The 23,930-nt window shown below is 38.1% G+C and overlaps 1 protein-coding gene across 6 annotated transcripts in view; it reads right to left on the minus strand.

Annotated features, from left to right (window-relative positions):
• Positions 1-23,930, minus strand: part of ATP9B (ATPase phospholipid transporting 9B (putative)) — a 237,520-nt gene that overhangs the window by 196,420 nt on the left and 17,170 nt on the right. For all 6 annotated transcript variants that reach the window (XM_038525733.1, XM_038525732.1, XM_038525735.1 and 3 more), the window contains exons 2-4: positions 18,151-18,324; positions 3,362-3,512; positions 468-581 (exon numbers count right to left, since the gene is read on the minus strand). In XM_038525733.1, the coding sequence (XP_038381661.1) occupies positions 468-581; positions 3,362-3,512; positions 18,151-18,324 (439 nt within the window). The remainder of the gene's footprint in view (positions 1-467; positions 582-3,361; positions 3,513-18,150; positions 18,325-23,930) is intronic.

Genomic DNA, 23,930 nt, shown 5'->3' on the forward strand with positions numbered 1-23,930 from the left:
TCAAAAAACTTTTATACACTGAGCTGTCAACCAGAAATTGTCTGGATTTCATTGAGATACTTCAGCCAAAAGGTAAGAACTGCCCATCTGTCAGGATGCCAAGAGGTCGCTGAGCAGACCACATCAGCATTCCTGACAGTGCCACAGGCACGGGGGGAACCAGGCTGAAGAGACAGAAATGGTATCATAGGACATGTACACAATGCCCCAGAAAAACCACCAACAAAGGTACCAGTGGCCTTTGTAGCCAAGACTTGCAGGCAGTGTGCTGCCCTGACACTCCTGCAGGGCTGCAAAGTATTTAAGTGACAGAGGTCTGTAAAAATTTTTAACCAAAGTTCAATAACACATAACAACATCATGTTTCTTAAAATCTCATCAGTTATATCTTTCAAACATCCCCACTCTTAAAACTATATTCTAAATATTTAATAATTTATCTTAATTATAAAAATCTTTTCTTTTACCAGAGGCGCCCAGTAGGTGTAGAGATAGCCTATTTTCAATGCTGGTACAAACTGTGAGCAGGATACTACCAGAAAATAGAGATTCAGGAAAAACTTGAATTGTTCATATAAAACCTAAAAAGGAAAAGAAAAAATTAACACAATCTCTCCAAGGAAAACCTTTAATACTTCAATTAAATAATTAAATCAACATAATATCTAACTACATTTCCATCTAAAGGTGAGAATCTACCCTGAGTTACAGTAAATTTAGTAATTTTGACACTAGCTTTCCAATAACAAAATCACATATAAAGAAAGGTCAGGTTACCCCAAAATTATACTTAAATTGAAAAAAAGACAATTAGAACTTTCAACTACATTGAAACTATCCTCTAAAAGTTTTGATTTTCTGGGCAGCCCCGGTGGCGCAGCGGTTTAGTGCCGCCTGCAGCCTGGGGTGTGATCCTGGAGACCCGGGATCGAGTCCCACATCAGGCTCCCTGCATGGAGCCTGCTTCTCCCTCTACCTATGTCTCTGCCTCTCTCTGTGTCTCTCATGAATAAATAAAATAGGTGAGGAAAAAAAAGTCATTATATGTATATGAAAGCAAATAAGATAACAAAACCTTCCCAATACTAGTAAGTCAATAAATATGTATTTATATACATACAACCGTGTATCTTGATAACTCAGAAAATCTTACAATGGAAAAGTCATGTTAACCTTATATTTTTGAAATGTAAAAAATAAAGTATGATAGGCATGTTTCTGAACACAAACATCTAGGTAGCTTTACAAAAATGAGTGAACAAGCAAAATGTACACAATATGACATCACAAAAACTGCCTTAATCTCCTCCATTTACTTCTCTCGAAGTATATGAAATGATGACATATAACAAGTACATGAATTGCTGACCAACTCAGGAAGACAGTGACCTATATACTCTTTATAGTCTCTTGGCAGTTGATCTGCAAGAAAATTTTCAAGTACAAAATAAGTATCATTCACTGATATTTTAGGAATGCAAATCCTGCAACTATGCTTGTTTTTTTTAATTCAAACAGAGTTATCTTTAAGGAAGAATACCCAAGATCCAGTATATTAATAGACTTCTATGTCCATATTCTCAAATTATTAAATTTAAATTGAAAATCAAAATGGAAAAAAAAAATCAAAATGGAACAAAACCCATGTTTATAGATGAGAATAATTCAAATACCACAATAATTGCAATTAAACTTACAACCTTGCAACTTCCAAATCAGAATCTCCTTGGATGCCACTTTATATGCAACTTGGAAGGTATGGGAAATTTTAACTAGAACAGAGCAATGGGTTAAGTACCTATTGTTGACTTAGAGTCTGGAACCACAGTTTTTATATAATGAAGTTTTCTACATCATCATACAGTTGTCTGTGCAATTCAAAAATCAGCTACATTGATAACACATTTATATTCATAATCATATTCAATTGCTGTCTAAAAATGTTTTGAGTCATTTCATAAATTAATCTCAGCAGGAGAGAAAGCTCTTTTTCCTCAGTCATTTCTTTAAAATCTCAGTTAGCATAAATTATATCTATTAGCAATTCAAAAATTGCCATTTGTGCTAAAAATGGCATAGAATTCCTACTGTGCAATTACCAAATGTTTCTAAAATACTACGTTTTAGATGAAAAGCCTAATTTAAGAGACAATCTAAGAAAAAAAATTCACACGGTAATAGTTGTAAGCCACATCAACAGGTATTTTCAGGACACAGCCCATCCTGGCAGGCTACAAGAACTTGCTCTGGTCAGAGTGAGGCAGCTGTGTGTGCTTTTAGCCACCATAATCAATATGATATTGTCTACTGAATGACCTTTGTGACCTTTAGGAAAATGTACAATGCTTTACGGATCTGTGAGTACTTAAAATTTAAAGAAAACAGGAGCTTCATTCAATAAAGATGGGAATATTTATCTGTCTGAAAGACAGCTTACATTTTACTGTCCTGACAAGAGTAGTCTTTTAACGATGGAGTCAATTGTTTTGTGTGTCTTACTAAAGAGTAAATTAGATATCAAGCATTCGATGAATGGGGGAGGGTGGTGGAAGGCAATCAATGCCTGATATAAAATCAGCATGATTACTTAAATTAAAACGTGAACAGTAAAACTTATTTCATTCATATTACCAAAAGATTTTCTTGCAAAATAGCATTACGAGTAAATAACTAGGATGTGTCAAAATCTTTGATGCAGAAATAAAACCAGTTATCAGCTTCCTTTTCCCTTTAGAAATTGGTCTATAAAAGTAAGAAATGATGCACAAAAACCAAAAATTACTCAATTATTCTAAATATATGCAAACTCTGTTTTGTAACTTAAGCCAAGAATATCACTAGTAAGGAAATATTTAAATATTTAAACTTAGCATATACTTAATTAAATATAACTAATGCTATAACAATATAACATGGCCTAGAATTTATAATATGAAGTAGAAAATATTATCTATAAATGCTTATAAATATTTTGTTACTGAGTCATGTTTGTATAAAAAAATTATTTTACTTTCATCATGAAGTTCCTTACAGGCTTTAAACTTAACATTCCATCCAACCAAAATTTATGACTTATTTTCTGATAATTTAACTTATTTCTACAATAATATAAACATGTCTATCTAGGACTGATATCAAACTATAAATTTTCTTACACTGAACTCTATGATGTACCCATTAAAAGTGTGCATGAATGATTTAAGAACTATTTGAAACATTAATGGTTCAAAAGCAAAAGGACACTGATTTGGGTATGATACAATTAACAGGGAAAAATATTTAAAAAACAACAACAGTGAAAACAAAAGAAGCTAGTAACCCCTGATATGAAACCTATTCTTAGGAAATTTAATAATCTTACCCCAGGTATAAAGGTAAACACATTATATTTTTGGTTTTTTATAGAATTTCTGGGATGCTTTTCTTCACACTTTTCAGGATATCCAAGCCACACTGTGCGAGCTTTCAGTTCTCTCTTTCTTTGACAAATATTTACCAGCCAATCACAGCAACTGCATGAAATAAAAGATACATATTATACATGATTTTTTTTAAGTTTTAAAATTAATTCTACATATTTAGAGCCAATACTAATTGCTCCTTTATTTACCAGACACTGATAGTATATCTAATGCTAACCTGTAGGACTTGTCTTAAAATAGGTTGTGCTGATCTAAATTTGACATAAAACACTAAAAGAGACTTGTATGAGTGCATAATGACCTCTAAAACCTCAGGGAAATGATCTCCCCTGTTTAGACCCTCTTACTAACAAAATAAAACTATTAACATTCTGAAGCAGTCAATGCTCTACTATGAGGAGAAAAGGATAACCATGTGGTTGGCAATTCTCAATATACCATTCAGAGATCCAATGATAAAGATTCTCAGACATCATCTCATCATTGTCTTTGAGGTAATCACTGTTTTCCTCTCTTAAAGATAATTTTAGTAACATTAATATAAAATTAAGAATTGTGGCTCAATTCAATATTTAGAAAGGATACTAATGTTTAATGCGTACTCTAACGCTAATAAAAGCTTAATTACATTTTCATGTAGTTATCTTCATCTATGCAATACATGTTTTAATTCTCAATCTATACTTGCTCTAAGAGTGTCAGGGTTCCACAAGCACAAATACTCCCACTTCCTGGATATCCAAACCATTATTTTTGAATAGAGAAAATAAACTTTTCTTAAAACACTGAAGAAAAATGATGAAAAGGTATCAAAATCATCTGAACTAAGCATAAAATAATCATGAATTTAAACTTGAGCATTAACAATTTGGTTTAACTCAAATTTCCAAACTGCAGAGGAAGACCTAGAATGCTTTATTATAAAGGAAGCTGTTAAACTGCGTCTTCTAGATGTAGGGCAGGCTAGAACAGCAGGCCAGCAGCAGAAGGCAGAAGCTCTGAACTTCACTCTGTGATAAGAGCAAGCTGAAAAGTTTACATGAAATCCTGCATGACAATGACAGTCTTAGAAGGTGTGATTATAAAATGAGGTTGACATATCAGGACTTGGATCTTAAAATTACTGTGGGTGCACTAGCCCTTTACTCCAATCACACTGACATCATTCTTCAGAAATTGCCTCACTTTATAGATCACCCATGGTGGCATCCTAGGCAAGGGAGTACAGATGTGTATATAAACTGAAATCTGTCTATTTCTGCTGAATGTAAAACCACATGAACACTACAGACAACAGCTAGAATAAAACCCTCAACATTAACACCACTGTGTGCTATACCTGAAACAAATAACCCATTAAGTTCCAAAGCCCTACACTCCATAAACTCTAAACTAAATACCAAGGGCTAAAAATACATATACTCAATAGTTTATTTTTTTCTCTACAGAACTGTAGAGGAAAAAACTCCAAGATTCCTAGACTTCCAAGATGCAACTAAATTATTTGCAACACTTTGCTACTAATAACTATCAACAAACAAAAGTGTTATTACTAATTATTTCCTTATGCAAACCCAGAAGCAAGTCATAAACCATAATCAAATCACACGCTGTCTCACAAAATTAAATGAATACAAGGCTTAAGGTTTTACAAGCCTGGAGCTCCACCAGAACTGCTACGGGATGATGTAGACAGAAAACAGGACCAGAAAGGAGAGATGAGTGACTTGAATGTCAAGAGTAGAGGACATAAACACCAAAAATTAAAAAAGAAAAAAAGTCTGTAACCCAAGAAGTATACATAAGCCCTACTGAGTTGCAGAGCTAAGCAGGAAAATAAAATTATGGGCAATTTTTGAATAAGATACACTGGTAAACACTGATACTGATAGGGAGAACCTAGGAGAGGTCCTTGGGAAAAAAATAACCAGGAGCCGCAGCTAACTAACACTTCCATTCAGGCAGAACATTTTCTAAACAAGTGATCACTCAGGGGACACTGCCCATTTATAGATAAGCCTCCTGACACTGTCAGGTCAAAGTGACACTAAACCCAATTGACACAAAGTATATTGTTTATTAAAACATCATAGGATTAGTTTTTCACAAATGCCTCTATAATCAAAGTAATACTCTAATATTAGAGTATCTTTATATACCAAGATCCTGTCTCCTAAAGCTTTAACTAGTCATAATTATGTAATAGCTACCAAAATTTAGAGAGCCTTCTTCCAAAAACAACCAAATCTAGATACTTATGATATCTGACAGGTACCCATGGTTACCAAGAGCAGCACAGACTACCATCATCTTAAAAGATTAGCATCTCCCCATGTTTCTGCACTGCAAATGTGCTGCAGATTCCCTGAAAATGTGGAGACCATTAAGGACAGGAATAATCCCAGAATATGACATCCACCTCAACCCACCCATCCACCCCACAGTTCCTATGAAAATATCCTCAGTGGCTCCACTTCCTAAGGATAAAGTGGCTTTTGGTAAGAAGTGAAATGTACATCTCTTGAGAAAGATACCACCATTCAGAGAACTAGCATGTCGACATGCATCACAATAACTCACAGGAAGGACAATCAAAGTTTTGGAGGACAGATTATGGAAAATTTTTTTCAATGTGTCAGAGCTGGACTTTTTACCAAATAATAAAGATGAGAAAGCAGTTCCTAAGCTATGAAGAAATAAAAGCCTACTCAGTTGCTGAAATTAAGAATAATTTTAAAATAAGCCTCACTAGTCATGGAGTCTACAAATAGAAATATACTGAAATATTTACAACTCAATATTAGTTGCAACCTACCCGAAATATTTACAACTCATTATTATTTACTACCTACCTTTATTACAATATTCACCAACATTTCCTCCTGTAATTAAACCAAGTAATCTTACGTATCTTCTACTTGTCAATCCAAAATCTAGTATTAGTGACACTGAATTTTATAATGCCTAACATTTAGGGAATAAAAAACAAGCAAATACTCAAAAATGAAAATTTATAAGAAATTAAGAAAATATAACCAATCTAAGTTGCAAGATGTACAATTTCATTGTGTAAGGTGCAGTTTTTAATTTAAGCAATAATCTTTCAGTAAGGCAAATATCATTGAACAAGAAGAACATGACAATATCTTGGATCATTTCTCATTCCCCATGGCAAAAAAAGACACACATTAGGCCGTACAGACTGATTAGAATCTGCCAATATGGTTGTAAGCTTTTTCTACATTATCACCATTTATCGAGATAGACTTTATATATCTATTATACTTGATTGTTTTGTGTTTTTGCTAACATCTCCATTTGCAAATATATTCTTAACACTTTCCTTTAAAAAAAAGTAATATATTACAAATAAAATCCAAAATTTGGCTATGTTCCATTTGGTAAAAACAAAGTCCTGTAAAAGACCAAAAATAATTAACTCAATGGGGGTGCCTGGCTAGCTCAGTTGGAAGAGTGTGTGACTCTGATCTCGGGGTTGTGACTTCAAGCCCCAGGTTGGGTGTAGACATTACTTAAATATCTAAAACTTAAAAAAATTAATTCAACAATGTATTCAAAACTATGAGGAGACTCGTAACATTAAAAGTCCATAATTCTTGGCAACTATTTGGGAGCAGAGATAAGTACCACTTCTGTAACACACGAGGTCCTTTCAGAGTCCACACCATTAACAAGAAACTGTCCATGTCATCACAGTCTGTGCCTGTCAGTACCCACTCTCCCTTGCTCCACACCCTCAGCAATCGCTGACAGCTCCTCTATTACTCGGTGAGTCTCCATGCACACAAGATACTCCTCAATTCCAATGAGATCCTTGTGTCAGGTTCCCCTTAGGATGCAGAGACCAGGCCGTTATCCACTTGAAGACACCACCAGGACTGGTCTAATTTGGAGCACACCTCTTCACCCTAGCAGTTTTCCCAGTTCACAGAGCAAAGAGTAACGGCTTTAGTTTGTCAAATCAGACCTTGGTTCAATTTCTGGCTTGTCGCTAAACCAATTTAAGAGGGACTCTCCTAGTTCTTGGCTGGAAGTAGTGGAGAATGAATGTCCAGCTCCTGAAGAAGGTGCATACCATGGAGAAAGAGCACCCCAGTACCAATCGTGCTCCTCTGTGCACTGGGCACCAACAGGGAACACACCTGTGAATTGCACACCACAGCCATGAATTGGAACAGTGGCTCCACCCAGAATCCTCTGCTTCAGCTCTCTCCTCAGTTCACAACCCTGGCCACCCCCCCACCCCAGATCCCCCAGCCACACTTCCACTGCCAAGTCTGTGAGACTTCAGGCGCTCTCACTGATAGACAGTCATAACATTATGCTGGAGTCAATACAAATGCATGACTATTGATTTTCCTTTGTTGGTTATTGATCTACCAAAGCATGACCAATTTTCCCATGTTTTCAGTCCTCATCTGAATCCCAGTCACCTTCTCACTCAAATAACCCCATGTTCCCAATTAAGGATAAGAAAAGTTATCTTCTCCACCACTACTTCACTCTTCCACCCCTACCCTTCCCTCTGCCTAAAAGGATGGATAAAAGTTTTCCTTCTCAAAGTCATCTTTCTCCCCAAGCTGCCCCTTTCCTTTATTTTTCAAAACCTAGGCCACATGTCCCCTGACATTTTCAGAAACATCACCCTTCCACGTGGCTCCCATTATCACAACAATGACAGGACTCTAAAACTTACATCTCCAAATCCTGCTTCTGAACCTGACAGAACTGTTTATATTACACAACCCAAGTTGGATTTTAATTAAGAAAATTATCAACAGTTTTAGATGAGCAATCTATAACAACAAACAAACCCCACAGCTCACATCATACTTAATGGTGAAATACTAAAAGCTTTCTCCCTAACACTGAGAACAAGAAGCAAGAAGGTATACTCGCCACTGCTATTCGACATAATGTGTTCCAGACAGACCCATAAGGCAAAAAATGAAAATAAAAGGCATATAGGTTGTAAAAGGAAGAAATAAAACTGTCCCTGTTTGCAGATGACATGACTCTCCATGTAGAAAATTACATGGAATCTACAAGAGCACTCTTAGCATTACAGTAAGTTTAGCAAGGTTGTAGGATAAAAGACAAACATACAAAATCCAACTCTAGTTCTATACACTAGCAATGAAGAAAATGTGGAAACCAAAATTTAAAATGCCAGTTACAAACAAGAAAAAAAGAAAGGAAATACTTAGGAATAAATCTAACATGTATAAGACCTGTGTGCTGAAAACTACAAAATACTGATGAAAAAGATCAAAGTTCTAAATAAACAGAGAGATGTAAATTGTGATCTAGAAGATTCAACACAGTAAACATGTCAATTCCCTCAAGTTAATACACAGGTTAAACATAAGTCCTATCAAAATCTCTGAAAGGATTTTACAGATTGGGCTAGATTATTCTAAAATATCTATGGAAAGGCCATGTAACTGGAATAGCTATGAGAATCTTGAAAAAAAGAATAAAAGGAATCAACCTACACCATTTTAAGACTTAGATAAAGGAACAGTTCTCCAAACTGGGTAGCACCAACAGGGCAGACAAAAAGACAATAAAGATAACATAACAGAGTAGATAGCCCCCACTCACGTACAGCCAACTGATCAGTGACACAGGTACAAAAGCAATTCAGCAAAAAAAGGATGGTCTTTTCAACAAATGGTGTGTAGCATTTGGATATATATAGGCAAAATATAAATCTCAACTGAAACTTCCCACCTTGGACAAAAATCACTCAAAAAGGATCTAAATGTAAAACTATAAAACTTATAGAGGAAAATCTTTGAGATACAGGACTGAGATACAGTGAAAAGTTCTCCGACGTGACACCAAAAATGCAATGCTCAATGGCAAAAACAGAGACCAACAAACAACTGGACTTCATCAAAATTAAAGTCTTTGGGTCTGTGGAAAAATTCTTTCAGGGGATGAAAAAACAAGCTACAGAATGGAAGAAAATATTTACAAACTACCTACCTAACAGAAGACTCACAGATATAATATATAAAGAACTCTTAAAACTCACAAGAAAAAAAAACAAAAAAACAAAAAAACCAAAAAGACAATGAACAGACCTAAAGAAACACTTACTGTAGAAGACATGCCAATGACAGGAGAGTCAGCCTCACTAGTCCTTTAGAAAATGGAAATAAACTGAGGCCACAATGAGCCATCACTACACACATATTCTAACAGCTAAGATAAAAAAACAGTGACAACAAAGGTTGACAAGGAGATACTGAATCTCTCCTATACTGCTGGTTGAAATGTGAAATTGTACAGCCACTCTGGGAAACAGTTCAGTACTTCAACAAAACTAAACATATACTTACTATGTAACCCAGCAACTGCCTCTTACACATTTATCCCAAAGAAATGAAAACTTATGTCCACACACAAAAAACCCATACATGATAGTTCAGAGCAGCTTTTTTCAAACATCCAAAACTTGAAACAATCTAAATGTCATGCAATAGGTTAATGGTTAAATAAACATTCATCCATGTTTGGATGGATGCCAGTCAGCAATAAAAAGGAACAAACTACTGATACACACAACTATTTGGGTAGATCTCAAGGGCACTGTGTTGGCTAAAATAGGCCAATCTCCAAAAATCGGTAATTGAGTGTTTTACTTGACATTCTCAAAATTAAAATTAGAGAAATAGAAAACGTAATTAGTAGTTGCCAGAGCCCAGGGCCTGGTGCAGGAGAGAGAAAATGACTACAGAAGCCAGGAGACATGTGCAGTGATGGGACAGTTCTAGTTCTACATCTTTACTGCTGTAGGGGTTACACAAACCTACACATGTAGTAAAATGCAGTGAACTATAGCCAGTTTATATGAGTGTCAACTTCCTGGTTTGACACTATACCATAGTTATTTAAGATACAACCACTGGGGGGGTACTAGGTGAAGGGGTAAGTAGGACCCCTCTATGATAACTCTGCAATTTCCTTTGAAACTATAGTTATTTCAAAAGAAAAGGGTTTTTTTGTTTGTTTGTTTGTTTTAAGATTTTAATTATTTGTTTGAGAGAGGGAGAAAGAGAAGACAAGTAGAGGGGAGGGGCAGAGGGAGAAGCAGACTCCCTGCTGAGCAGGGAGCCTGAAATGGGGTGGAGGGGACACCACCTGATCCCAGGACCCCAAGACCATGACCTGAGCTGAAGGCAGATAGATGCTTAATCCACTGAGCCACCAGGCACCTCAGAAAAGCTGTTTTTCTTTTTTTAATACAACAAAGTAAAAGAATGAAAATTATATACTATGCAAACAGTAATCAAAGAAAGCTGGTATCAAGAAAGAGAGGGAGAGACAGAGACAAATCAAGAAACAGTCTTAATAATAGAGAAAACACTGATGGTCACCAGGGGAGGTGGATAGGGGGATAGGTGAAACACATCAAGGGAATGAACGAGGATGATCACAGGGCCACCATATTTCTTATAATTATTTTTAATATCATTTAGTCACATAATTTATAGTAGCATGGGTTTATAAAAGATGTTTAAGACTGGTTGGTAACTTAGCCTTGTCTTAGATTTTTTTTGAAAATGGAGAAAGAAGGGAGTTACGAGTCAGAGAATATTTCAGGCTGACGTGTTGAATATAAATTCTACAAACAGCAAATAGGAATGTAACTTATTTAAGCCTATTGGTTCACATTTTTAAAAGCACCCTCATTTCTTTAAGGTGAAGTACTATTAATGTTTCTGAAAGTCTACTTTTTTTTTTTTTTTTAAGATTTTATTTACTTATTCATTAGAGACACACAGAGAGGGAGAGGCAGAGACACAGGCAGAGGGAAAAGCAGGCTCCATGCGGGGAGCCGGATGCGGGACTCGATTCCAGGTCTCCAGGATCAGGCCCTGGGCTGAAGGCGGCGCCGAACGGCTGAGCCACTGGGGCTGCCCTGTGATTTTTTTTTTTTTTTAATTAGCAATGCATAACATTTATTTCCTTGACATTTGTCTTCCAAAGAGTTCACAGTGTTTCAGTGTCAGTTGAAACAGGGGAAGAATCTCAGGGAAGAATCCTTCACATAATAATAGGACCATTGGTAATAATGTCTCTCAGTTCTTTCCAAATCCATAAAGATGCATTTCCTGATGAGTGACTGAGCTCGGGTTCCAAGTCCCTGCTCCGCTGTGTCGGGTATACTTGGACACAAGCTCGAGCTTGTAAATAAACCCTCGTGTGTTTGCATCGGTGTTGGCTTCTCGGTGGTTTCTCGGATTCGCAATCTTGGGCACAACAGTCTCGGGGTCCAAGTCCCTGCTCCGCTGTGTGCAGAACTGATAAATCACTATATTATATACCTGAAGCTAATATAACACCATATGTTAACTAACTGGAATGAAAATAAAAAAATAAAAATAAAGAAAGTCGGTATCACTTCATTGAAGTTAGACACTATGAGCCTGCATAGAAGAAATATTACCAGAGAAAAAGATCAGTCCAAGAATAAGTTAGTACCCCTACACTTGCATCACCTAGTAACATACTCTAAAATACATAAAGCAAAACTGACAAATTAAAAGCAGTAGAGGGGATCCCTGGGTGGCTCAGCGGTTTAGCACCTGCCTTCGGCCCAGGGTGTGATCCTGGAGTCCCGGGATCGAGTCCCACGTCGGGCTCCCTGCATGGAGCCTGCTCCTCCCTCTGCCTGTGTCTATGCTTCTCTCTACATATATCTCCCATGAATAAATAAATAAAATCTTTAAAAAAATAAAAAATAAAAAAAAATAAAAGCAGTAGACACATCTTCAATGATATTGAGAAACTCACATAAGTTTCTCTAACTGATAAGCAAACTTTGACTACGAATACAGAAAATTCAAACAAGACTATTAACAAATATAACTCACTAACATACAGAGCAACACAGTCAACAAAAAAGTACAAATTAGGGACACCTGGATGGCTCAGTGGTTGAGCATCTGCCTTCAGCTCAGGATGTGATCCCAGGTCCTGGGATCAAGTCCTGCATCGGGCTTCCTGCAGGGAGCCTGCTTCTCCCTCTGCCTGTGTCTCTGCCTCTCTCTGTGTCTCTCAATAATAAATAAATAAAATCTTGGAAAAAAAAGTACAAATTATTTTCAAATACACAAAGAAAATTGACTAACACTGCCCATATATAATGAATCATAAAGCAAGTCTCAACACATTACAAAGACTGAAAGAAAAAACTAGTAAGTATGTTCTCAGGCCAGAATGGAATTAAGATGACAGTCAATCATGTGGTTCGTGGATGGCTCAGTCAGTGAAGCGTCTGCCTGCAGCTCAGGTCATGATCCCAGGGTTCTAGGACTGAGCCCAGCCCAGCATCTCCCTGCTCAGTGGGGAGCCTACCTCTCCCCTCTGCCCCTGCCCCTCCTCCACTGCTCATGCTCTCTCTCTTGCTCTCTCTCTCTCTCTTCAATAACAAAATCTTTTTTTTTTCTTTAAAGGTAAGTCAATTACAGAGAGATAATTAGGAAAATTCCCAACTGTTTGGAAATTAAGCAGCATGGTTCTAAACTGAACATCAACTAAAGCAGAAATGACAACGTAAATCAGAACATATTTTGAATGAACTAAATGATAATGAAAATACTGAATGTCAAAACTTACATGCATCTATTTTCTTAAAAGAAAAAGGTACAAAGCTGGTAATCTGAGAATTCATCTTAGGAAGAAGCACAAGAAGAACGGCAAGTAAAGAGGGAAAAAAAAAAAAAACCAAAAAAAACGGCAAGTTAAAGCATGAGAGAAAATAAAAGGAAGACCAGACATCAGTAACACCAAGAAGCAGATACCCTAAGGACTCAGGTGTCACTCATACAGTGTCCCACAGAGAATGTTTAACCCTAACTTAACCATGAGGAGACCTCAGACAAACCAAAATTTGAAATGTTCCATAAAATACCTATTGTATAGTCCTCAAAAACGTCAGTGGAATGCAAGATAAAGAAATGGCAAGTGGGGTTCCACATTAACAGAGCCAGCACAGGCAGGCCACCCACCACCACGCCAATGTGGGCAGGATCAGGGCAGAGACAGAGTAGGATGCTGACTTAAAGGAGAAGTAAAGTACCCTGTCAGAGTGAAATTTCCTGACCATGGCAACTGCCTGCTAGTCATGTAAGAAAATACCATATTCCAGGGCACCTGGGTGGCTCAGTGGTCGAGCATCTGCCTTTAGCTTAGGGCATGATCCTGGGGTCCTGGGATCGAGTCCCCCATCAGGCTCCCCGCAGAGAGCCTGCTTCTCCCTCTGCCTGTGTCTCTGCCTCTGTGTATCTCTCACAATAAAATCTTAAAAAAAAAAAAAAGAACCATCTTCCTAAGAAATAGGCCCCAAAGAACTAAGGTTAAAGAGGAATGAACCTTGCTGTTCAACATAGTACTGGAAGTCCTAGACTCAGCAATCAGACAACAAAAAGACATTAAAGGCATTCAAATTGGCAAAGAAGTCAAACTCTCCCTCTTCGCCGATGACAGGATACTCTACATAGAAAACCCAAAAGTCTCCACCCCAAGATTGCTAGAACTCATACAGCAATTCGGTAGCGTGGCAGGATACAAAATCAATGCCCAGAAGTCAGTGGCATTTCTATACACTAACAATGAGACTGAAGAAAGAGAAATTAAGGAGTCAATCCCATTTACAATTGCACCCAAAAGCATAAGATACCTAGGAATAAACCTAACCAAAGATGTAAAGGATCTATACCCTGAAAACTATAGAACACTTCTGAAAGAAATTGAGGAAGACACAAAGAGATGGAAAAATATTCCATGCTCATGGATTGGCAGAATTAATATTGTGAAAATGTCAATGTTACCCAGGGCAATATACACGTTTAATGCAATCCCTATCAAAATACCATGGACTTTCTTCAGAGAGTTAGAACAAATTATTTTAAGATTTGTGTGGAATCAGAAAAGACCCCGAATAGCCAGGGGAATTTTAAAAAAGAAAACCATATCTGGGGGCATCACAATGCCAGATTTCAGGTTGTACTACAAAGCTGTGGTCATCAAGACAGTGTGGTACTGGCACAAAAACAGACACATAGATCAGTGGAACAGAATAGAGAATCCAGAAGTGGACCCTGAACTTTATGGGAAACTAATATTCGATAAAGGAGGAAAGACTATCCATTGGAAGAAAGACAGTCTCTTCAATAAATGGTGCTGGGAAAATTGGACATCCACATGCAGAAGAATGAAACTAGACCACTCTCTTTCACCATACACAAAGATAAACTCAAAATGGATGAAAGATCTAAATGTGAGACAAGATTCCATCAAAATCCTAGAGAAGAACACAGGCAACACCCTTTTTGAACTCGGCCACAGTAACTTCTTGCAAGATACATCCACGAAGGCAAAAGAAACAAAAGCAAAAATGAACTATTGGGACTTCATCAAGATAAGAAGCTTTTGCACAGCAAAGGATACAGTCAACAAAACTCAAAGACAACCTACAGAATGGGAGAAGATATTTGCAAATGACATATCAGATAAAGGGCTAGTTTCCAAGATCTATAAAGAACTTCTTAAACTCAACACCAAAGAAACAAACAATCCAATCATGAAATGGGCAAAAGACATGAACAGAAATCTCACAGAGGAAGACATAGACATGGCCAACATGCACATGAGAAAATGCTCTGCATCACTTGCCATCAGGGAAATACAAATCAAAACCACAATGAGATCCCACCTCACACCAGTGAGAATGGGGAAAATTAACAAGGCAGGAAACAACAAATGTTGGAGAGGATGCGGAGAAAAGGGAACCCTCATACACTGTTGGTGGGAATGTGAACTGGTGCAGCCACTCTGGAAAACTGTGTGGAGGTTCCTCAAACAGTTAAAAATATACCTGCCCTACGACCCAGCAATTGCACTGTTGGGGATTTACCCCAAAGATACAAATGCAATGAAACGCCGGGACACCTGTACCCCAATGTTTATAGCAGCAATGGCCACGATAGCCAAGCTGTGGAAGGAGCCTCGGTGTCCAACGAAAGATGAATGGATAAAGAAGATGTGGTTTATGTATACAATGGAATATTACTCAGCCATTAGAAATGACAAATACCCACCATTTGCTTCAACGTGGATGGAACTGGAGGGTATTATGCTGAGTGAAGTAAGCCAGTCGGAGAAGGACAAACATTATATGTTCTCATTCATTTGGGGAATATAAATAATAGTGAAAGGGAATATAAGGGAAGGGGGAAGAAATGTGTGGGAAATATCAGAAAGGGAGACAGAACGTAAAGACTGCTAACTCTGGGAAACGAACTAGGGGTGTTGGAGGGGGAGGAGGGCGGGGGGTGGGAGTGAATGGGTGACGGGCACTGGGGGTCATTCTGTATGTTAGTAAATTGAACACCAATAAAAAATAAATTAAAAAAAAAAAAAAAAAAGAGGAATGAACTTGTCAACAACCCTGTCTGAAAGGACTCTGAAAATAACAGTGAGATATAAAGAGAATGGCAAATAAATGTAGCAGAAGGTTAAATAAACATTAGTGGTCTTAGGCAAAGGGCACAGAGGAATTCTTGCAACTCTTCTGTAAGTTTGGATTTATTTCATAATAAAAGTGGATTTATTTCAAGGTAAAAGTTTAAAATTTCAAAAGCAAAGACAACACTAGAAGATTGGCTCTTTGAAAAGAACCGATAACCTCCTATCAAGATTAATAGGAAAAAGGGAGAGACAAACTAACAATATCAGAAACAAAAAAATGTGACATCCCTCCAGAGCTTCATACATTTTACATTACAAAAATTTGTATTTAAAAATAGATAAATCCCTTGAAAAGCACAAAGCATCACAACTAACACACAAAAAAAACAAAATGTGCATAGCCCTGCAACTTGTAAAGAAATTTACTCTAAAATGAGTAAGTACCCACAAAGAATACTCCACGAATATTGGCTACTTAACCTAGAAAATGTTTTTGAAAAAACCAGACCACTCATTAAAAATTAGTAACAAGTCAGCAACTTCTAAAACCTTGTTTAGCCATGAAATTCCTTCTTCACATAAAAAGCTTCCAATATACAAGAAAGATAAAAACAGACACCACCTGGAAGTTGAGAGGGGGTGATAAGACTATACACCCTGCTCAAGCTCACTTCCTGATTCTGCATGGCCAATCTCTTTGAGGGATTCCTCAGTCTCTGGGAGTCCAGACCCAACTGTTTATTTTATTTTATTTTTTTTAAAGATTTTATTTATTCATAGAGGCACAGAGAGAGGCAGAGACACAGGTAGAGGGAGAAGCACGCTCCATACAGGAAGCCTGATGTGGGACTCAATCCCAGGTCTCTAGGATCACACCCCAGGGCTGCAGGCGGCGCTAAACCGCTGCGCCACTGAGGCTGCCTCAGACCCAACTGTTTAAAGACCATTACATGAGCTAAACCAGAAATCCAATCAGTTGTCAACTTCTTTTTGAAAACTTCTAAAGGGATAACGATGATAAATAAAATATCTTTCTACAATTATTAAATTCCTTTTATGGGCAAAAGGATATAAGTTCATGATTGTAAGAAAGGCACTGATCACAAATCTTGAACAGCAGAAAGACTATAAAAGCTCTGATTCAGGGGCACCTGGGTGGCTCAGTAGGTAAAGCACCTGCCTTTGGCTCAGGTCATGATCCTGGATCCTGGAATGGAGCCTCGCATCAGGCTCCCTGCTCAGCCAGGAGTCTGCTTCTCCCTCTCCCTCTGTCCCTCCTCCCTGCTTCTGTCCTCTCTCAGTCTCTGTCGCTCAAATAAATAAACAAACAAACAAATAAATAAAATCTTTTTAAGAAAAAAATCTGTAATTTATTCAACATACCCACTCAATTTATGGTGGCATCGGTTAGCTGAAATCTTACGGGGGCCCATCCCCAGGGTTGCCGAAGTGTCCTAGACAGAGTGTGGTTCTTACATACCAGACTCTATAAAGTCGAGAGTGAGCAGATGTGATAGTTTATCTCAACCACCAGTGAACTTGTTTAAAATATGAGTTCTTTTTTTTTTCCTAAAGATTTTATTTTTTTATTCATGAGAGACACAGAAAGAAAAAGAGAGAGAGAGAGAGAAAGAGAGAGGCACAGACACAGAGGAAGAAAGCAGGCTCCACGCAGCGAGCCTGACATGGGACTGGATCCCAGGCCTCCAGGATCACACCCTAGGCCAAAGGTGGTGCTAAACTGCTGAGCCACCCGGGCTGCCCTAAAATATGAACAGTTCTTATCTTTGTTTCTTTCTGGTTAAATTAACTGAAGACTCTTCTTCCAAGTGAAAGCATTCAAGTCGAACAATACACAAAGTTACGGTATTATTAAACTGCATTTTACAGGCATATCTGCGTTTTTGGATGAGAGTATGACTACAGATGGAAGAGAAGGGAGCACTGTTTACAAGTGCCAACACGGTGACCAGAATCCATTCTACCATGCAATCACTAATCTTCTCCATTTTCTAAATATTAAAATGTCTCATTAAAAAAGTGAACCTGGCTTTCCATCCCTTTCAGATTAGCACTGTTTGGTTTTGTTTAACACTATTCAGGATGTCATTTCATTTAGAGTCTTCTTTAGTTCGATATAAAAATATGTTAGAAGTTGAGCTTATCAATACCTTAACTGTGTAACGTCAGAGCATAGGAGATTAAGCAGCAAGAGATAACAAACCTGGTACAGAGGAACTTCCATCCTCCACAGACAAACCACTCTAGTCCTCTTTTTCTCTGTGTGACCCTAGCTCGTGGTAACGTGTGGTAATCGCTTTCATCATTCTCGAAGCCTTCTTCAGACATCATTAGTGGCATTTCATCCAAATGGGCAGACTCATCTTCCAGTTGGTACCTGGTCAGAGGTAAGAACAGAGTACTGAGGCAGGCCAAGCAGTCTTCTGTCACAAGTAAGGGTATTATTTAAGACAAGAGCTGGTCCAATTCTGCTAGTCATACTTTTCTTTTTTCTTCAAACTAAGCTGTCTATAGAGAAGGCAAACCATTGTAAATAAGGGATGCTACTTTGCTTTACAAGAAATTTATTTAGCCAAGACAGGCAGGAAAGGAACTGGCTGCCCAAGGAAGCAGACCTGACTATGTGGGGAGCCCTCCACACAGCCACGGTCAGCTCAGTACCACCCATCCATGGTGCAGCAATATTAAAAAAAAAAAAAAAATCATCTGAAATATTAGCAAAAAAATGTGTATTTCCAGCTCATATCTAAATACTCTGTTACAGACTGATGTGATGTAAAATTTGCCCCACTTTACATTCATCAAAGTCGTGAAAATGACTTTTGAACTACATAGGTGTCTTATGTTATAAGGTGGGAACATGATATGTTGTCAGATTTGATACATGCAGCAAGGATGCTATGTCCCCCTTACACTTACTCTGTCTCTGTTATTCCTTTTTTTAAAACTTTATATTCAATGAAATAATGTCCTCCACAACCAGCATCTCGTTTAGAGTTCACTGATCCCCTTCGGATTCCAAAAACAGGGAGCCTACTATCAAGTGTCCATTTTATCTTTCCTAAATTGTGGACATATTTATCTTTTAAAAATAATAGCTTACCTTGAGAACCAAAAATTCATCAGAAAATATAATGGAAAGTCCACAAATACTATCTTATTTAATTTTACATCAAGCCTCCATGGTAGGTATTACCCTCAATTGTAAAAATAAGAGAGCAAACCTCTGTGTCCCTGAAAGATAGCAGTCACTGGAATTGAAATTTCTCCTCATACCCTCTGAAGTCCACAGGCTTTAGAGAAGACAAATAAAACCAACCAAGCCCACAACTACAGCATAAATGAGTGCCAGACAATACTACAATCTACTGAAAGATAAAAGCAAACCTGAAACAGGATAAGGTCAAAGAAGATCACAAAATGCACATCGTAGTAATCAAACTACTCAAAGCAAAGATGAAAGAAAAACTCTTGGAAGCAGCCAGAGAAAAACATCTCATTAGAAGCACATCAATTCAAACGCCCATGGATGTCTCCCAGAGAGAGATGGAGGACAGAGGATAGGAACCCCATGTCTAAGTGCTGAAAGAGAAAAAGGCTCAACCCCGAATTCTATATCCAGCAAAAAGATCCTTCAGGAATAAAGGCAAAACAAAAACATTCTCAGATAAAGGCTAAAACCTGGAGGATTTGTCACCATCAGACCTACTACTACAAAAGAACATTAAAGATGTTCTGCTGTTGATACTAGCAGAAAATTTGGAATTTGGGAAATGAAGAGTAACACAAAATTGTTTAAAACGTGTACGACTATTGAAAGTGAAAGCTGTAACATGGTCTGGTGAAGTTTTCAGTACAAAGAGACATGAACAGATATGGCAGCCATATTGTAAGAAGTGGGCAGTTCCACAGTTTACATTAAGTGTAAAATATTAACAGGGAAAAATTAGCTGTGTATACTGCAATCTTCAGAGTGGAGCTTCTCAACAGTAGTACCATTCATTTTGGGTCACAGAATTCTCTTTTGATGGAGCTGTCCTGTGCACTGAGGAATGTTCAACAGCATCCCAGACCGTTACACATTTGAGGTCAGTAGCAGCATCCCTCAATTTTGACAATAAAAATGTGTCCAGATGTTGGCAAGTATTGGCTGGAGGACAAAAATCACTGTCTACAAAAATAATAATAATATAAATACCTGAAGTATAATGGCATATGGTGTTAAAAGATTAGAAGTAAAAAGATGGAAAAAGATACAACACAAACACTCTTTCAAAGGAAGAAAAGTAGCTATTATGATATGAAACAAAGAAGACATTGAAAAATTTTAAATGGAAGAACTGCCCAAGATAAAGGACATTATATGATAAAAGATCAAATCACACATAAGTTCTAGCAATCGTAAATTGCATAGGTGCAGACACCTATCACTAGTTTCAAAATACACGAAGTACAAAGTACAAAATATGTAAGTAAAAGGAGAAAGAAGCAAATCCACAACACTGCCTGAAGACTTGGTAAGTCTTCTGTCAGTAACTAACAGAATAAACAATATCAGAAAGGACATAAAGAAGTGAGCAACGCTGTCAACCAATGTACCCTGGCTGGCATTTACAGAGCACTCTACCCTGCACAGAACAGAACTTGATGTTCTCTCAAGTGCTCAATGAATACTCATCCCCACGGACCACATCCTGGGCCATAACACAAACTAAAAGATTCAATAGAACTGAAATCAGACAAAGTATGTTCTCTCACCATTAAAGAATTTCTTTTAAAAATCAGTAACAGAAAGATATCTGGAAAATCCACTACCACCTGGTGGGGAGAGGGCACAAAACCAGTTTGGGAACAGAACAGCATGATGCTAGAGAACCATCCACAGAGTCCTCACAACTGCAAATGGAAACTTATAAACTGTAAAAGTTCTAGAGATCACCACCTTAACCTAGAACTCACCACAGGACAACCTGACGTCTGCCTGCTGGTGTGATACACAATAAGAGGCAGAGCCAGCATTCTTGCTAACACATTTATATATTTACTGTATTTACTCAATCTCCAGAGTAGTAGTAGTTCTCAAAGTACATTCCCCAGACCATCAGCATCACCTGAGAATGGGTTAGAAATAGAAATTCTTGGACACACCCCAAAAAACGAAACTTCTGGAAGTAGTCACCAGTTGGGTGTCAGGAGCCCTCACACTCTGCTATTTACAGATTTTTTTCAGATTTTATTTATTTGAGAGAGAAAGTGAGCATGAGCAGGGAGGAGGAACAGAGAGAGAAGCAGACTCCCTGCTGAGCAGGGAGCCCCGATATGGGACTCCATTCCAGGATCCTGGGATCATGACCTGAGTCGAAGGCAGACACTTGACTCAGCCACCGGGGGTCCGCACTCTGCTATTTGAGAAGCACTGCTCTGGGGCTAATTTTTACAAGACAGTAAGTGCAGGAAATAAAGAGCACTACCCAAGTCCAGGACGATCTAATCCAGACATGGGACACAGTTCAAACCACCAATCTGGACTCGAAAAATGCCACATCATTGGGAGAAAGAAAATCACTGCAAAGATTTCTACAAATTTAAAGAAATTAAAAAGATAAAACCAAATGAAATAGTGGAACCTTGATTAGAACTCTGAATAAAAAAAAAAGGCTATAAAAGACATTTTTTTAAATGTTCTAGAAGGTCAGAGTGGTGATGGCTGTACAACTCTGAGGGTATACCAAATGCCACTGAATTGTGCACTTTAAGCTGGGGTGAATAGATACGTTGTGTATTTCACAATTTGGGAAAAAAATACAAAAGAAGACAAGTGAATAGAGCTATAGATGCCATATGAGGTATTACCGTTAATTCTCTTGGCTGGGACAACAAGCAATGTGCCTTAAGAATCATGCTTCCCGTGGGGAAACCCTTACCAAAGGTCCCACCTGAAAAGCACTGAAGATCTGGTAAGCACAGAGACAAGGGCAATAAGGCACAAGGTTACCAGCTGCTGAATATATGTAAATTACAAGAACATTCTTTTGATGTTTCTGTACCTTTGAAATACCTCATAATAGCAAGTGAGGGAAACGTATCCAAGCAGAAAAAAATTTAAGACCCAAAGTGATGTCCTCTGTTGTTTCTTGAATCCACGTTTCTTTTTTCCTGCCAAGACCTGTTGTCATCTGGACACTGTCATCTGTACCTGTACTCATCATTATGATCTTCCTTCTCTAGATGGCTTGTGACTGGCCAACATTTTGAAAATGAAGGCCTGAAGAGTATGACAATGGTGAGTGCTACCCCAGATAATCAGGAATATCCAACAACAGAATTATTTCCATTCCACTCTAAACGTTATTGAACTATATCTTCTGTGGTACACAGCAAGTGCTAAATGTATATAAAAATATATACAATATACAGTATGTAACAGGCTTTCTATTTTTTAGTAGTCCTTTGGGGAAACTGCAGATGTGGGTGTTCACACACCTGCATGTGTGAGGGCATATGCATGTGCAGGCAGGCAGTGATGGTGCCAGGCAGTACTTTGCCTACTAGGAGTCTGTGAAAAGGTCGAAGGCAAGATTCAAGAAACCTTTACCTTCTTGAACCAGGAGCCTAGGTGTCAAGAATCCACACACAAGTGTAATTCAATGATGGGAAAAATTTCCTTGAACAACAAAGCCAAGGCTGACTTGCTACCTAAGCTTCTTTTAACATCTTTTTAACATGTGGTAACTTAAAAATAATCCAGCAAGTGGATGACTAAGTTACAGGTTACTGAATTATCCCCTACTGTTGGATTGAGAGGACGACCTTTATAACGTCCCACTAAATAATGTTTCAGTGGAAATATCTGTACACAGAACTTTCTCCATATTTTTACATGAATTCTTTCAAAGATTCTCAGTGCTGTAATTGTTCTATAAAGTCATAAGCTCTAAAACACTTGAAATAGTGCTAACTGCAAATGTAAACTCCCACCACTATGAGTGCTATGAATAACACCCAGCAGTTTTACCCTACCCTCATCAGATGGGAGCTGAACACATGCAACCCTTCACTTAAGTAAGGGGAGCAGAGTGGCATCTTACCGTCACTGGCACTGATTCACACGGGGTCTTACGCTACTGCTTACAAACTATGGCTGAGGCTGCTCCCCATGCTGGAGAGAAAGTTCAGTTTAGCTGGGCATACTTGGGGCATGTGCCCTGTGGCAGCCCTGGAACTAGTACCCTCTTCCAGGCTCACACTCAGCAGCCTCCTTACAGGTAAGATTTCACTGGCCAGGAACTCAAGGTGCCTCTTCAGCAAACGTCACCAGGACTATGACTGCTTTCGTTAGTGATGTGCTCACAAAAAAAGATAGGTTCCCAGTGTCCGTTCTAATGTATTTTTGCCCATAAACCCTGTTATTTTCAGTGAGTATTTCTACCACATACAAGGTTTTGCAGGGATGTATATACCACATAACAACAGAAATGGTGCTATCTTTATACAAGAGAGTCCATCTCTTCCACATTGATTTGTAATACGAGCAAACAGGACTGTAAGCTACAACCACATGGAAGCGGACTCTCTGCCAGGGCCTACAGAAGCAGAAGCAGCATGTTGATAAACTGATTTCAGCCCTGTGAGACCATACAGTTCTGAACTACAGAACTGGAAAATAATAAATTTCTTTTAAGCCATACATTTATGATAATTTTACAACACCAACAGGACATTAATACAATTGCATAGCAACTAATGACATGATTTTGTTTTCTTTGTATTATGAGTCAATTCGACAACCCTGCTTCATGCTACCAGGTCTCATCTTTCCTCCCTTACGTGAGACAGCTCTCAGCTAAGACTGAATGCTAAGTAAGAAGACACTGGTGCTCTACTCACAGAGCACATAACTGTGCTCACAGCCACACTGGGGCTCTCCCAGGCACTCCAGCGCTTCAGCGCAGTGACAGGCACTGAGAGAAACTGACACTCAGC

The sequence above is a fragment of the Canis lupus genome, chromosome 1, assembly GCF_011100685.1.
Source record: "Canis lupus familiaris isolate Mischka breed German Shepherd chromosome 1, alternate assembly UU_Cfam_GSD_1.0, whole genome shotgun sequence".
NCBI lineage: Eukaryota > Metazoa > Chordata > Mammalia > Carnivora > Canidae > Canis > Canis lupus.